This window comes from Vulpes lagopus, chromosome 3 (assembly GCF_018345385.1).
Source record: "Vulpes lagopus strain Blue_001 chromosome 3, ASM1834538v1, whole genome shotgun sequence".
Classification (NCBI taxonomy): Eukaryota; Metazoa; Chordata; class Mammalia; order Carnivora; family Canidae; genus Vulpes; species Vulpes lagopus.
In genome coordinates, this window is record NC_054826.1 from 77,802,897 (window position 1) to 77,820,865 (window position 17,969).

Sequence of the window (17,969 nt, forward strand, 5' to 3'; positions counted from 1 at the left end):
AGATAGATAGATAGATAGATACATACATACATACATACATACATACACACACACACACACACACACACACACACACCAGATCTTTTTTTTTTTTGCCCCCTTCTCCCTATAAGGCTTCTTATTATTTTTCTTAAAGATTTATTTATTCATTTATGATAGACATACAGAGAGAAAGAGAGGCAGAGACACAGGAGGAGGGAGAAGCAGGCTCCATGCCAGGAGCCCGATGTGGGACTCGATCCCAGGACCCCAGGATCGCGCCCTGGGCCAAAGGCAGGCGCTAAACCGCTGAGCCACCCAGGGATTCCCACACCAGATCTTCTTAATCCATTCATCAGTCAATGGACATCTTAATCCATTCATCAGTCGATGGCTCTTTCCATAGTTTGGCTATTATGGACATTGCTGTTATAAACACTAGGGTGCAATTGCCCCTTTGGATCACTACATTTTATCTTTTGGGTAAACTAGTAATGCAATTACTGGGTTGTAAGGTAGCTCTATTTTTAACTTCTTGAGGAACCTCCATAATATTTTTCACACTGGCTGTACCAGCTTACATTCCCACCAACAATGAGAGCATTCCCCTTTCTCTGCATCCTCACCAACATCTGTCATTTCCTGACTTGTTAATTTTCGCCATTCTGACTGGTGTGAAGTGGTATCTCATTGTGGTTTTGACTTGTATTTCCTTGATGCTAAATGATGATGAGCATTCCTTCATGTATTTGTTGGCCATTTGTATGTCTTCTTTTGAGAAATGTCTGTTCATGTCTTCTGCCATTTCTTGACTGGATTTTTTTATTTTTTGGGTGTTGAGTTTGATAAGTTTTTTACAGATTTTGGGTACTAGCCCTTTATCTGATAAGTCATTTGCAAATATCTTCTCCCATTCTGTTCGTTGTCTTTTTGTTTTGCCGACTGTTTACTTTGCTGTGCAAAAGCTTTTTATCTCAATGAAGTTGTAATACTTCATTTTTTACTTTTATTTCTCTTGTCTTTGAAGATATATCTAGCAAGAAGTTGCTGCAGCCAAGGTAGAAGAGGGTGCTGCCTGTGTTCTCCTCTAGGATTCTGTTCAATTCCTATATCACAGTTAGGTCTTTCATCCATTTTATTTTTGTGTATGATGTAAGAGAATGGTCTAGTTTCAATCTTCTGCATGTGGCTGTCCTATGTTCCCAACAGCATTTGTTGAAGAGACTATCTTTTTTCCATTGGATATTCTTTCCTACTTTGTCAAAGATTAGTTGACCATAAGTTGAGAATCCATTTTTGGGTTTTCTATAATGTGTCTCAGTATGGACTTCTTCAGATTCGTCTTAGTTGGAATATTTTAAGTTTCTTGAATTTGAATGTTCATTTCCTTCCTCATTTGGGAAGTTTTCTGTCATTGTGTCTTCAGAGAAACTCATCTCTCTTCTTCTCTTCAGAGACTCCCATATTGTATAAATTGGTCCATTTGACAGTGTCCCATCTGTCCCTTAGGTTTTTTTCACATTTCTTCATTTGTTTTTCCTTTCATTCCTTTGATTTGATCATTTCAAATGAACTGTCTTCAAGTTCACGGATTCTTTCTTCTGTTTTATCAAGTCTGCTGTTGATCCCCTCTACTGAATTTCTCAATTAAACTATTGAAGCACACTGAGTTTAAGACAATTATTTTTAAATCTTTGTCAGGTAATTCACAGATCTCCATTTCTTTAGGCTCAGTTGCTGAAGATTTATTTTGTTTTTGTTTTTGTTTTTATTGAACCACATTTTCCCACTTTTTTCTATGTGCCTTGTTATTTGCCATATTTTTTTGTTGTGATTTTTGCATTTTAAAAAAGCAGCCACCTCCCCCAATTTTTATAGACTGGCTTTGTATATTGGAAGACTTCTATCAGTCAGCCTAGCTAGAGATTTGGGGGGCCTCTCAAACATTTTACAAGGACACATGTTCTCTGGGCTCATGTAATTTTCCAGTTTGAGAGATTTTCCAGTTTCTTTTTCATGAGGCATTAGTCTCTTTCTCCCTCTGTTGTTTGTCTACAGTACTGCAGTTTCTCTGGCAGGATCACAAGCTGCTGAGCTCTCTTTTGTTTTAAGATGCCCCAGGCGAATATGAATAATAGTGAAAGGGAATATAAAGGAAGGGAAAAGAAATGTTGGGAAATATCAGGAAGGGAGACAGAACATAAAGACTCCTAACTCGGGGAAATGAACTAGGGGTGGTGGAAGGGGAGGAGGGCGGGTGTTGGAGGGGAATGGGTGACGGGCACTGAGGTGGACACTTGACGGGATGAGCACTGGGTGTTTTTCTGTATGTTGGTAAATTGAACACCAATAAAAGTTAATTAAAAAAAAAAAAAATAAGATGCCCCAGGCATCCAAAGTATACCAGTTCCTCAACAGCACTCCAAGTCAAGCAACAAAATATAAACCAACTCCTGAAGTAGTCCCCCACTCCAAGAAAACACTGGATATATGTTCCACTATTCTCTTTCCCTTCCAAGGGACAAGCAGCATATTGGGCTTTTCCTTTTAATCACTAGCTTTACTAGCCTGCAAGAGAGACTGATACGAATAAAATGAAACTATCTTTCTGACCCACTTCAATGCAGCTATTCTTGCCTCTGAGTATGCCTGGGCATGGTCATAATGGCTTTTTGGACTGAATACTAAGTCAGTGTTTCCACAGGGGAGTGAGTTCTGGAGTTTTCTATTCTACCATCTTTCTGACCACAGACCAGTCTATTTCTATATTCTCACATTATAACAAACTCAACAGAAACATACACAACAGCAGTCACCAAAAATTTACAGTAAAGACTACTCTTTGGTTTATTTTTTTTTTTAATTTTTTTTGTTTATTTATTATTTATTTATGATAGTCATACAGAGAGAGAGAGAGAGGCAGAGACATAGGCAGAGGGAGAAGCAGGCTCCATGCACTGGGAGCCTGATGTGGGATTCGATCCCGGGTCTCCAGGATCGCGCCCTGGGCCAAAGGCAGGCGCCAAACCGCTGCGCCACCCAGGGATCCCCATACTCTTTGGTTTAAAATAAAAGGTACTGACATTCACTTCTATCTCCCACTTTCTAAAATTTTTTTTGCATTTAAAATACATACAGCTTAAAAAAAAATAAATAAATAAAAATAAAAAATAAAAAAAAAAATAATAAAATAAAATACATACAGCTTTTGTATTGTACAGACCATATTATACATTATCTCACCTCCATTACACTCCATCTCTTCCACTCTCTTTCCAAGCTAAAAGTAATGACTGTGTGCAGGTGTCAACTCATTCTTTGTTAAGAGACCTCATCTCAAGCCTATACCAGACAGACTTCTCACTTCCTGCTATGGGAGCTGGTTGGATGCATGCAGGCTCAAGAGGTGTCACACAAATGTAACCCAGAAGTGCAGAGAAGGCAAACCTCATAGGTCAACCCCCAATCCTCTCAAAAGATGTATACAAGCTTATAGACAAGTACTTCTCCTTTTAGTGCCTTAGATGAATGATTTAGGGATGTAGACTCTGAGACTACTAAATGTAGTCACCCTTAGTGGTAACCAAGTTAATAATGCATCACTGTATTGGCTTTGGCTTTTTCTTCCCCATTTGACTCTCCTTATTCCCTCACCTCTTCTTGAGAGGATTTCCCAAATAAGATAGCTGTTGCAAGCCCTAATCTTAAGGGACAGAGGTAGGCAACCCCAGGCTAAGAACCACATTATTTAAGCAGGACCTTACTCCATGGGATCTCCTTTTCTTTTCTGTTATTGTGTATAGGAGGGTTTCCTCTCTTCTACTAGACTGTATTCCTCTTTAAAAAAAAAAAAAAAAAGATTTTATTTATTTATTCATGAGAGATACAGAGACACAGGCAGAGGGAGAAGCAGGCCCCATGCAGGGAGCCCGACGTGGGACTCGATTCCGGGTCTCCAGGATCACACCCCAGGCCAAAGGTGGCGCCAAACCACTAAGCCACCAGGGCTGCCCCTAGACTGTATTCCTCTTAAAGGTAAAAAGCTTTATTCATTTGTGAAGTCCCTTAACATCACCTCATGATTTTTTTTAAACACAGCAATTGCCCATTGGGTTTTTCAGATAGCCTCACTATTTCTAATGATTTATAATAAAACACTTTTCACAAGCTTTAAAGCTAATCATTTATGCAGAACTTCCTTCAAATTCAAATATACTTTTATAATATTTTGTTGCTCAAGCCTAGATGTTTTTTTTTTTTTAAATTTATTTATGATAGTCACACAGAGAGAGAGAGAGAGAGGAAGAGACATAGGCAGAGGGAGAAGCAGGCTCCATGCACCGGGAGTCCGACGTGGGATTCGATCCCGGGTCTCCAGGATCACGCCCTGGGCCAAAGGCAGGCGCCAAACCGCTGCACCACCCAGGGATCCCAAGCCTAGATGTTTTGATGTAGTCAAATACACTTTCCATAGATAATGTATCTCAGATGTCCATTCATTGACAGCAAATATATTTTTGAAGGCAATCTTTCTGTTTTGGTGACAGTATGACTGCCAGCAATGTTTTACTAAATTATAGACCCCTGTAACAAAAATAATAAAAACCCTATAGATTTATGCTAATCTTGGGTTTCCTTTACCAATGTAAAAAATAAATGAAGAAAAACAATCCCCTGGATTAAAATAAGCATTTCTTTATATGAGTCCTCCTGTAATACTCATGCTAAACACTTTTCTGGCTTTTTAAATTAGATCATTATAATCAAGCAATTTAAAAGACAGCCATTTCTTACCAAAATATTAATTTTTGCTTAAATGGTACTTCAAAAGCTCAGACTATGATAAAGGGACCAACTCAAAAAATATATAATACAAGCTTTAGTGGTCTTCTAAAGATAAATAGTGTGTTAGAGCTCAATAATGAAGAAGTAATTAAAATAATTCTGAAAATACTTAAAATTAAAATACGTATTTTTTAATTGAGATTTTACTCTAATGAACATTATTACATTTCCCTGCCATGATTCTGTAGTGGTTTATATGACATGTTTAAATCTTGGCACATGAAGCTTGAAAACTGGACATGTTACAGAAGAAGGAAAATGTGACAAAAAGATGCTACATGGGGAAGCACATGATCTCCTTTGTTCATCTAAATCAGTTAAGTCAACACCAACAAGTTTCAACTATGGTTAGCACTGCCATCCTGGTCAGTAGAAAATCTTAAATTAGGGAACCTAGCCCACAGGACACTGAAAACTGCCAAGACATCAACAGAGCTCACAGTCAGCTGTCTTATGAATACTTGCTCCTCCAAACCAGGATACTCCAACTGTCTTCATTCCACCCTCTTCCCCCACTGGTTGTGAAGGCTCATGTGTATGGTACTCATAAAGGCAAATTCCTACCCAAACGACTTATGTATGTAAACTCAGTGAGCTTCTATCACCATGCCAAGCACTATTGGGTTCTTATTGTATTGTATGCAAAATACTTGGAACACTAAAACTGGAAAGGATTTTAGGGAAATCTAATCCAAAACCCTGAGAAGTTAAATGACTTGTAAAATGTCAATGGCAAGACTGGATAATGAACTCAAATCGCCTGACTCCTGGTTACCCACTCTTCTGAGAGGAATGGTTTACTTTCTTCTAACTAAAAATATGTCGGTGACTATCCTAGTACAATGAGCAATTAACATAAAAGACCAGTTATTTCAAAAACAGATTAGCTCTTATCTGAAATGCTTTAAAATCATATTTAAACAAGTATCTGGAGATGTATTCTTGTAAGAAAGAGATAATGCAGTATCTACATCTAAATAAATAATTATACTTCCCTTGACAAATTTCAATGTATAAAACTAATTCAGATCAGAAACAGAGACAAATTACTCAGCATTAACCTCACTTGAATTATTTTCCATATACTCAATTCAAATCTCTGCACTAATGTATCACTAATAGTACAACATTCTACATAGCTCCTGGACTAAAAGTAAAGGAAGACCACCTTGCGTGTGGACAATTACTATGCCTTATTTATGTAATGCAGAACTGGGATATATCTTAAGGCCAAGTACATGCCCTACCTTTAAAGTTCCATTCCAGGAGGTCATCAATGCCAAGTCCCTAGCCCAAAATGAGCAGTTTTTAGTCCAATTCCACCATGGATCATTTATTCATGGGTCATAAACACTGCACTGGACTAGGTGCTGAAGAGGAATAAGAGATGAATTTGAAACACACAGATCATGTACAGAGAATCAACTGTGAGCCAACTTTACACAAATTATCATGTAATCTTCACTGCAGTCCTGGGAGAGAGATGTTATTATCTCTGTTTCGTGAAGAAAACAGAAAAGTTAACCAAAGCTAGTACAAGGCAAAGCTTTGGAATATGTGCAATCTCACCAAGAATTCTAACCCAACTGTGCACCTACTACCACATTCCTCTGCATTTCAGCAGGGAACTAGGGGAAACACTACCCTATTCTGGAGAACAGGTTAGCATCTTAGATTGAGATTTGGTGTATCTCTACACTGCATAAGAGTTTCAACTCTGCAACAACCCTAAGAAGAAAACTAGCATCTAGTCCCACGAAGAATTCCAAAAAGAAACCGATGCCTCAAGTTTAAAGGGTTTTTAGCTTCTCTATCTGTAAAACACAGATCTCAACAGCAGCCTGTATCTCTGCCCCTCTCTCTCTCTGTCTCTCATGAATAAATAAAATCTTTAAAAAAAAGGAAATACAAAAACATTTAATATATTAAATTAAAATACTAAATACAAAGTAGTAGTTAATACTATAGCATGAACTACATAAACTATGCAAATAGTCAAAACTATTATGTATGTCAAAACTACATTTCAAGGCAGAAAAATGAAAATAGCTTCAGTATACTGGGGTTACTGATGACTGTTTTTATTCTTAAAAGTTCCCTTCACACTGCTTTTTAAATTTCTGAAACAACAAATGTGTCCTTTTAAATTATTTCATAATATATTGAATAGGTATCTATTATAACCAATTTAATGGGAATCTGTAGGAAAATTAAATTTATTCTGAGTCTGCTGTGCCATAATAAAAACAATATATTCTCCCGCAGGAATATATCCTCCCACAGGTTTAGGCTCTTCCCAGGTCCCATACAACAAGCTACTTTAAACAATGCTGTGCCAGTTATAAATTATGCTCCTAGATTAAAATGCTTCAAGATGGTTTAACATGGAGAAAGTATAAGCTTCAAGAGTAAAGAAAATCAAAGAAAGAAAAGGATCTGAATCTTCCTAATTTTGGCCATCATTATCTAACCATATAGCAACACTTCTCAAAGTGCAGTAGCCCTAGATCACCTACATTGGATTCACATGAGATTCTTTTCAAAATGCAGATTCCAACCACTACTGAAATTATCAAACCAACACAATCAGTATCTCCAACACAAGTCCAGAGTTTCTGTACAATCTTCTCAGATAATTTTAACGCACACAGACTTTAAGAATCTGACATGTTAATCAGGTAAAATAAACACCATTCAAAATTTTTAGTGAAAGAAACATATAGAACTCTAAATCTGGATAGGTAATTCAACAATTACATCCTAATTTCTCACACTTACTAGCCCAAACAAGCCAGGTTGTAAGATCAAAGGCAAAAGGAGCAGACATCCTGCAAATCTGTTGTCTCTTCTGCCTAACCTATGAAACTTTCGAAAATAATTTTGCAAACTTTATCAAGACTCTTAAAATATCCATGCCCTTTGCCCCCAAAATTTCACTAGTAAAAATTTTTCATAAGAGAATATTCAGGATGCAAGCCATGCTTTTAGGCGAGAGTGTTTGGGACAGCAATATTAATATTCACCATCTGCCATTTTTTTGAGTATATGCACTGCATCTGGCACTGCATCTGGCTTATACACAGTATTTCTAATCCTCAATACTTTTATCCTCACTGCAGAGATAAAAAGACTGAGGCTCAGAGAAGTTATTTACTTACCCAAGCACGAGTTATTAACCTGCCCAAGATCTGAATCCCAGTCAGTCTGAGTAAAAACCCTAGGCTCTTTCCCCTCCTGGGAAAAGTTTTATCATAAATGCTTATGTCATAGGGTTTAAGCAAAGTATGATATGTCAAGGGGACAGTTTATATTCATTTTAAACCATGCTCAGGAACATCTGGGTGGCTCAGTGGTTGAGCGTCTGCCTTTGGCTCAGGTCGTAATCCTGGGGTCCTGGGAGGAAGTCCCGCATCAGACTGCCCACAGAAGCCTGCTTCTCCCTCTGCCTATGTCTCTGCCTCTCTCTGTGTCTCTCATGAGTAAGTATATAAAATCTTTTAAAAAATAATAATAAATAAAACCATGCTGTTCAAAAATCTTTAATGAGATGGAAAATCCTCATGACACAATGGTAAGTGAAAAACTGGGTGTGATCCCAGTTTAGAATGTAAGGAACACAAGACACGAAACCAAATCTATCTTGGTTTTGATGGCATCCCCAAAGCCTAACACTAACACTGTACCTGCGATACAGTAGGAACTCAAAATCTGTCGTAAAAATAAATTATGTGTGCATATATTGTTTAAAGACCAGGAAATAATTCCCAAAAATCCTACAAGTGGTTCTTGCTAGATTCCCAAAACACTTATAGTGATTATTGCTAGATTAGGGATGACTTTTGGGTCTTCTATTTTACATCTGTTTCAAGTATTCTATATAAGTTCATATTACCAGGGCACCTACGTCACTCAGTGCTTAAGCATCTGCCTTCAGCTCAGGACATAACGTGATCCCAGGGTCCTGGGATCAAGTCCCACATAGGCTCCCCTAAGAGAGCCTGCTTCTCCCTCTGCTTAAGTCTCTACCTCTCTCTGTGTGTCTCTCATGAATAAATAAATAAAATCTTTTAAAAATAAGTTCATATTACCTTCATAATGAGAAAAATAACTTCAATGGCTAATTTTCAAATCCTATGTTTGAGCATCTTCCTATAGAAGAGATGCAATTAAGCTTCAGATAAACTCAATATATACACTAATGTGTGATTTATCTTATTTAATGTAACAGAGAAACTACTATATAGCTAGAAAGTGAGCATTACGTTTGTATATGCCAGCATCATAAATGCCAGTGGGATTTAATACTTATTACAGGGATCCCTGGGTGGCACAGTGGTTTAGCGCCTGCCTTTGGCCCAGGGCGCGATCCTGGAGACCCAGGATCAAATCCCACATCGGGCTCCCTGCATGGAGCCTGCTTCTCCCTCTGCCTGTGTCTCTGCCTCTCTCTCTCTCTCTCTCTCTCTCTCTCTCTCTCTGTGACTATCATAAATAAATAAAAATTTTAAAAAATAATAATAATAATAATACTTATTACAAATAATGTTTTCATCACCTATAGTTATTCGTAGCTTAGTAGGTAGGAAATGGATTTATAAATATGTAACATCCACAAAATGTTTAGGTTCTTCAAAATCTTGAGCAGAAAACAATGTTTATTCTCCTCTTTTCCCCTCCCCAGACCGAAGATGCACCTCCAGGCACAGACAGATAGTTTCTGTAACAATGAGGCCGAAAGCCACAGACTGGGAATGGCAGAGGTGAGGAAGGTAGTCATTGGGCTCCTTGATGCCCCTGGGGCAACTATTCAGGGGTGGACCCCTGAGCTCCAGATTTTGTATTAGGTGAGGAAAATAAACTCCTGGCTGGTTTAAGCCACTCTGTTCGGTTTTCTGTTAGTCACAGCCAAATATATACCTGCCTATTAAAATCAGCCATATGACAAACCTTTCTGTTTTAACTTATCAATGATCAACTCCACCAACACCGCACAAGTCTTCGCAAAGATCAGACTTACTGAGAGCACATGCATGTACTGAGAGTGCTTACTCGTCCTGAGGACAGGGACATGATGCCCGTCTCATGCTACCCTTATAGGGCCCTGCTGAGGTGACACTAAGACCCCGATCCAGCCAACTCTGATGGCAGCACCTGGGCTTCATACTGCCAAGCTACACAATTTTCAATGCACTTTTTCATTGTTTATAACATGATCTTATCCTTCAATTCTGCTTTCACACTCAACTACCATTGTCCCAACGGATTCTGACAGGAGAAAGACTTCTCAAAAATAAATCATCCCTTCCCCTAAACAAAATGGATTGACATGTAGTTGTTTTAAAAGCATTTTAAAAGCATTTGGGCAGCCCAGGTGGCTCAGGGGCTTAGCGCCACCTTCAGCCCAGGGTGTGATCCTGGAGACCCTGGACGGAGTCCCACATCGGGCTCCCTACATGGAGCCTGCTTCTCCCTCTGCCTGTGTCTGTGCCTCTCTCTGTGTCTCTCATGAATAAATAAATAAAATCTTTAAAAATAAATTAATTAATTAATTAAAATAAAATAAAAGCAAGCATTTGCTCTCTAGTGTTCCAAAATCTTTATCTGTCACGTGGCACAGAGCTGCTGCTACATTAACATCCACAAAGTGCCATGTGCCTGGCACTGGGCTACACATTTCACATGCATCATCTCATTCAGTGCTCACAACATCCCAAGACAGGACTACTGTCCCCATTTTACAAGTGAACAAATACAACATGTAAGCCTGTGCACAGATTTTGAAAAAAGTCTCTTTCTAGACACCAATGAATGACAAGTTCAAAGTAACATAAAACTAGAAAGGAGACTGATTTTGCTGCTAGTCTTTAGTAAAAATGTCAGAAGTAATTTATTTAGGACCCTTTAAAGAATGAAAAATACTCCAGGCAAGGACAACTAGACAACTAACAAGGGTGTAAAGCCCTTTCATTCTGAGCGAAATCTAGAATTGCATACTCATCTCTAATATAGCTTTATTCAGTATATACTCAACCACCTTTACAAGAAGCTAATATACTCATCACACTATGAGCTGCCAGTAAGGCCAAGAATATTTAGATAGCTATGAATATTTACTTATCGTAAGACCATTTAATTCATTTTCCAATATACTTGATTTTCATTTGCAACATAAGAATGTGCATTTTATGAACTATGATTTATAATGACTATAGTTATTATTCATTTATTAAGCAATAATAAATGAGCTTCAGGAAGCTATAAGGCCAGCACTGTGATGCTTACCTACATCTTTTTCTCTTAATCATCACAAGCAGTCAAGATGCAAGAACTATTATACCCCTTTTTATTTTATGTATTTATTTATTGGGGACGGGGGGCAGAGGGAGAGAAAATCTCAAGCAGGCTCTATACCTTGCACGGAGCCCACTGCAGGGCTCAATCTCACAATCCTGATATCATGACCTGAGCCAAAATCAATTGGATGCTTAAGTCACTGAGCTACCCAGATGCCCTAAAACCCCCTTTCAGAAAGAGGGCCACAGGTGAAGAATTTTCCCCGGTTCCCTATTAGAAGGTAGCATTAAGATTTGAATCCATATCTGGCCCAGAGCCCTGTGCTTTTAACCACTATGCTTCATCAAGTTATTTGATTTATTCCTGTTGTATTAGCCTTAGTCCAACATTAGCTATAAAACTATACTCAGCTTAGCTCTTATCTTCACTTTCAGTACACCTCAATTTCCAGACGCTTTGCTTCACATTTTTCCCATAAAACATCTAAAAAATAAGACCATCGTCCCTAAAGATTCACTTCACTTGCTAAATTAGAAGAGATAACATACTTGTTGCTCTTACTTTTAATCAATGATGTGTTGATAACCTTAGTGACTGCTTCTTCTACTCAAGTAAGCAGAAGTAAGTGATCCCCATTGTGCCTATTATTGTAAAAATGCAACATGGTTTTTAAAGTCTTTCACAGCAATATCCTAAAAGCCCACCAGATGTCAAACTCAGTTCGTAAAAACAGGCCATTTCCCACCTTGTAACTCTTCTTTCTATGATGAAACAAGGGATTGGGAATTTGGAAAATGCCTTTGCTTCTACATGAATGCAGGAATTTTTTGTATGATTTTTAACTTAAGAAGAAAAGTATAACAGTAAGATGTAAAACAACCAAAGAGAGAGAGAGAGAGAGAGAAAGAAATATACATATTCCATGTTTGCCTCTTGGGTCCCTACCAAACACCAAGACTATTTCTGACTCTTCTGACTTATTTCCTACTTTCTCCCAGACTTTTTCTATACTATTCTCCTCCCTCTCTCTACATACCATAACTCGTATTTGACTTGAATGAATCAATACTATTATCTCACACAAGGCATGAAATCTAAATTTTGAAAATCAGTATTAAATTAATTAAAAACAATTTTTCTTTATTATTAAACAGTGCTGTCCATGGTGTCCATTCCAGGCTGACCATAAACTTCAATAAACTTGAAAATAATTCCCATTTTTAAAACCAGTAACTAACAAAAGTGGTAATCTTCATTTAGACTCAAACAAAAATGGCAGATACTCTGCAAGGCTGTTCCAAAGTGGTTATCTCACACACACACACACACACACACACACATACACAAAGGAAAGAAAGAAAAGAAAAACTAACAATTTTTTCCCTACATTTTCAGTATGGTGTTTTTATGCATAGAAATTCTTTTGGGATTCATTGATCATCCAAGAATGGTATTTCATTTCTTTGATCAGTGCCCTATTGCCCATATTCTAACCTCACTGAATTTTTGGTCCATTGCATAGAAGAAATTCTCTACTAATAAAAATACAACCCATTAAAGATTAACTCGCCCCCAGGACAGTCTCTCTAGAAACAAATTCCAAGCATTATAATCACTAATTTGCACTATGTAGGCTTCAAGACAGATAATCTTATTTATCCTGCTTTAAACTGGAAATCTGCACATATTTTAAGGCAATTATGAAAAGAAAAATGGCAAACCAGATTCACATAATCAGAAATCCAACTAGACAAATACTTTACCTACTTGACACTTTGCAAATGAAAAGTTTTACACCCAAGATTATCTAACAATGTTAGAATACTTGCAAACCTCCTTAGTCTCTATTTTACTTTCCCAATATGAGATTGCAAAATTTTTTGTTTCTCCAAATTTAAAGTATACCCTATACGTCAGAAATTATAGTAGGCACAGGAAATCTTTTGAATCCATGCTGTAATATTTATTATTAACAACAATAAAAGCATATAATATACATTAAGCTCTTAATTGTCAAACAGCATAGCAAGTTTTTAGCTTATCAGGAATTATCTCTTTTAATTCTTCCAAAACCCCAAGAGAAATACAATTATCATTCGCTAATACTAATCAACTATTAGTATTAGAGAAATACTAATCCACCATTTAGAGATAGGCAGAGTGAGACTGAGAGCCCAGGAACTGTCCCAACGTCTGTGGGACGTGAATCTAGGTTTGATTCCAGTGCCCACTCTTGCTATAATCACCTGGTTTAAAACAATGAGACCCAGAATTACATTTGGTTCAGAAAACTTGTCTCATTCCTTCAAACATAGTTGTTTTACATAATTGACACTAGGAAGCACACATCACAAAATGTCTGAGTACAGTATTCTATTGTCAAATGAGTTCAAAATTTACCTTCTCAGAGGCATAATTCATTTATTGGTGATTTCTGGAAAGTTAATCAATGCACTATGTTCAATCATTAAAGAATTCTTTGGGGCTGAAATGTAAATATTTCATTATACATAGATTGTTGAAGAAACGTTAACTGTTAGGACTTCCTGTGAAACAAAACTTTTTCACTGCAGCAATTTCAAACCACCTCATGTCAGAGTAGCATACCTTCAAATTTAAAAAATACACCACCCATATTTCATTTTATTCTAAATAGAAATCAATTAATTGAAAAAAGAAACCCACTTCCAAAACTCAAGTTATACAGGAGGGCTGCCTAGAAACTAAATGCTTATCACTATCTGTATGTGCATAGATGGAACAGGTAAGGAAGACATAGTATTATTAGAAGATCCACCCTTTACATTATTCCAAACTCATGTGGGAAACAATCTCACAGTATTTTTCTGAATAAACTTAATATTTTATTTAGAATCAGAAACTAGGCAAAAAGAACCATGGAACAAATGAAACTAAAATGGATTATTGAAATACAACTTTAATTTCCAAAACCACTCTAACTTCTAAATCCACTATACGATATTCTTATTTGAACGATTTACCACAGAAGTAACTCTCTTAGAAAATTATATAATTTAAGGGTGGGAAAAAAAAAAAAGAGAGACACGATAAGCCCTAGGGATGTTTATCAATAAAAATAAGCAACAAGGCAGATGAGTTTGTAGCTCATCCAAAAAACGCCAGCCAAACACTCTTATTTGTTTCTACCAAGTTATTGTCTTGGAAAACATGTTGTTCTCTCTTAAAATAACCTGCTTAATTGTCTTTCAAAGCCACTGCATTTCCACGGAGGGCTAAATAGCTCCCATGTTGTGATGCACTGACTGATAAAGTCAAAGTTAGTTGACTTTTTGTGTCATCAAGCCACAAAAGAAAGTTGGAAAGCCCCACACCTCTCTTGATAATAAGGACGCTACCTACTGAACGAATCCACCATACATCCTGAGTCAAATTAATGTCTGGTCCTCTACAGTACTTTAAGAATGACAGTCGTTCAAACTACCGCTATTTTTCTAGATGAGGGAAATGACCACACTGGTGGCTTACAGATAAACTAGTAATGAACATTTTTAAGGAAGGCCAAAATGACCTTGGACATTTTAGCGTTCACTCTGAAAACTCCCATCCCCCCATTATAAAACTCAGAACTTGTCTCCAGTCCTAAAGCTGTTGTGCCTGGGAAAGTCCCAGAGAAACGAGGGAATTAAAAAACAAAACAAAACAAAACACACACACACACAAAATTGTGTAAGACAGAAACTCACAGCACAGGAAGATTTTTATGAACTGAGTGTGACTCAAGATGTGTTACAAGCCTATCAGCAGATGAACACGCAGGTCGTCCAACCCAGCAGCACGACCCCGACACAGTCCCCACGCTCTGGCTGCTGACCCCCATCCAGGCCCCTCTCCCTCGCGGCGGGGGGGGGGGGGACACTCCTATCTTGAGCCCTGACATCTGCAGTGTTTCCCAACAGCTAGACAAGGCCCCTCGGCCGGAGGAAGTGGATACTGACAAGAGGAGACACAGAATTCAAGGCTATGAGGGAGTGGGGAGAGAGTCACGCACACTCCGTGCGGACTCGGTGGGTCCCGCGGCGAAGCCGGGGTGTCCGGAGTAGGCTGGCGTCTCCCAGGCAGCCGAGAACACAACCGGGCGCGCCGGCGCAAACTCGGCCTTTGGCTTTTCTGCAGCGGGTCAAGTTAGGGGCCCAAGGTTCCCGGCGCCTGGAGACCCGCGAGGCGTGTTAGGGCGGAGAGTCCCGCGGCCTCGCGGGGGAGCGGGCCGGGAGCCCAAGCCGACTGTGGGCTGGAGCGGGGCGCGGGGCGCGGGGCCGGGAGGTCCGGGAAGGAGCGTGGACTCCGTCCGGGAGCCCGAGAACGCGGGGGATGCCTACCTTGTAACATGGCCTCAAGTTTCTTCCTGTCCACGCGGAAGCGCTCCTCGCTCCACTCGGGGCTGTGCAGGGGCGCCCCGGCGACCAGGTCGTCCTCGGAGCCCGGCATGGGCGAGTCAGTACTGCGTTCGCTGTTGGAGCCCGGGTCCGACTGCGCCGCCAGGTAGCCGGGCTCGCCCTGGGCGGCCATGGTGGGCGCGCGGCGCTCGGGCTCCGGCTCCGGCTCGGGCTCCGGCTCCGACCGCGGCCGCCGCTCCGCCTGCGCCGCCGCCTCCGCTCGCCGGCCGGGCGCGACTGGCTCCCCGCGCCGCGGCGCTAGCTCGTCCCCGGGCCGCCGCCGACGCCGCCGCCGCCGCCGCCACGGAGCCCCTGGCGCATCCCAGCCCCGCGAGCCGCCCGCCGCCCCGAGTCCCGGCCGCGATCCCGGGCCGCGGACTGCGCCTCCCCCAGCCAGCAACGCCCGCGCGGAATGAGCGCGCCGCGCCGCCAGCGCCTCCATCCGCAGGGCCCCGGCGCCCCCTCCCCGCCCGCCGCCCCGGCCGCCGCGCGCTCATTGGCCCCGCCGGCCCACGGGGAGCCGCGGCGGGCGGGCCGCCCCCGGCACTCGGACACCCTCGCGCGCGCACACTCACCACGTACGCGCCACGAAGCTTGCCCCCCGCGCGTATTTTCGCGGTTCCTCAGCTCGGGACGCACACCCAATGCACGCGCAGCCCCCTCCGCACAGAGGCTCACCACTCCGCCGAGCTCACAGCCTCGGTCGGCCGCTCACGCTGGAAACAGGAGGAGGGAGAAAGGAGAAGACTAGCGGAAGAAACAATGTCCATCTCCTGCAGACATCGCTGTGGTCACTGCTTTCGCCCAGTTCATTCCTAGATCACTCCTCTTTCCACGGCGAAGTGGTCAGCTGCACAAGAGGCTTACTCTTTATTGTGAGGGAAGATTTTTTTTTCTTGAATGAGGTGTGGAGGGAGTCATTTTCTATGTGATTCTAAAGGAATGGATTCAGCTGATTTTAAAGAGGCGGCGGGGTGGGGGGTGGGGGGAGAGAAAAGAGCCCCTGAGATGGAAATGGTGGTTAGCTGAATCCATTTGGCATCTGGGCAGCCTGTCTTGTCAGGGGCCGAGGGCTCTTCTCTGTTTTCAAGGTCAGCCTCATAGATGAGGACCAGCAAATGACCATATGATCCTAACTGCCCAGGCCAGACCACCCATTGCCACTTGTACACTTGGACTTGTAGCAGCAGGGAAAAAGAAAGTTGCTTGCACCAGTAATGCCCTCAGAACTCTACTTTGCATTCACACTGATTCATCCCTGTTTGTTTTGTGACCAAAAGCAAAAAAAAAAAAAAAAAAAAAAAAAAAAAAAAAATTCTCATTTTAAGGGGGTGGGGGTTGAATGAAAAAGCTGTTACTGTGCCACAGAGGGAGGCTTACTGGCTTACGCAAGGGACAAGTTATACTTAGGGTCAACAGAAACCTGGTTAACAAGAATTGACTGTGCTGTGTACTGTGGTGTGCTGACAGATGACGTAACTAAGACTCTGGGAAGTCAAGTGACATGACTAAGGTCACATAGCATCAGAAAATGGAGTCAAGAATCAAACCCAGGTCCATGTACCTGACACATAATTTCCACAAAACCCCTACCTTATTAAGCAGAAAAGTTTCCTGCTCAGAGAAAAACTGGGAGCAGATATACAGTCTAACTGCTTAATTGACTACCATGTGTCCCTTCTGTGAACTTATTGTACAAAGCACTAACTTAAACACCAAAACAGGTTATCAAGGAGCCTTCCATTAGGGATGCTTACCATCTTTTTCTGTCAAGAAATATTTGAGGGGACCCTGGTATATGCAGGAGACTGTGTTAGGCCCAAAGAAGAGTTATCAAAAACAAGAAGCATCCTTAAGCTCCTGGAGCTGACATTCTAATGAGAAAGATAGAATGTTGATCTAAATACATTAATCATTCAGAAAAATATAGAATTGCACCTATATTAAGCATTACAAATAAGAGACTCAAAATAGGGGAAAATCTGTAATAGAGTAATTGGATTCAATCAGAGATGTCAGTGGAAGAGTCTCAAGGAAAGTGACTCGGGCTGAACAGAAGTTTGAGCAAAATTTAACGGGGCAAGAAAGAGGAGAGTGGGCCTTCCCTACAAATGACTATTTGATCATTCTATCATCCCTGAAGGTAGATATTGTGATTATCCTTATTTTTCAGTTGAGGAAACTGAGGCATAGGAGGCAAAATAAATAATCCAAGTTTACACTACTAAGTAAATTATAAAATCAGGATTTGAGGGATCCCTGGGTGGCGCAGCGGTTTGGCGCCTGCCTTTGGCCCGGGGCGCGATCCTGGAGACCCGGGATAGAATCCCACATCAGGCTCCCGGTGCATGGAGCCTGCTTCTCCCTCCGTCTGTGTCTCTGCCTCTCTCTCTCTGTGACTATCATAAATAAATAAATAAAAAAAAATTAAAAAAA

At 40.6% G+C, this 17,969-nt stretch overlaps 1 protein-coding gene across 4 annotated transcripts in view; it reads right to left on the reverse strand.

The window, feature by feature from the left end:
* BICC1 (BicC family RNA binding protein 1) overlaps positions 1 to 16,415 on the reverse strand; it is a 270,715-nt gene extending 254,300 nt beyond the window's left edge. For 2 of the 4 annotated variants that reach the window (XM_041747643.1, XM_041747645.1), the window contains exon 1: positions 15,477 to 15,974. In XM_041747643.1, the coding sequence (XP_041603577.1) occupies positions 15,477 to 15,666 (190 nt within the window). In that variant the 5' untranslated portion in view covers positions 15,667 to 15,974. Of the gene's footprint in view, positions 1 to 15,476; positions 15,976 to 16,108 lie in introns of those variants that run through there. The other 2 variants (XM_041747647.1, XM_041747644.1) reach the window with 2 other exon arrangements.
* Positions 16,416 to 17,969: the final 1,554 nt, after the last annotated feature.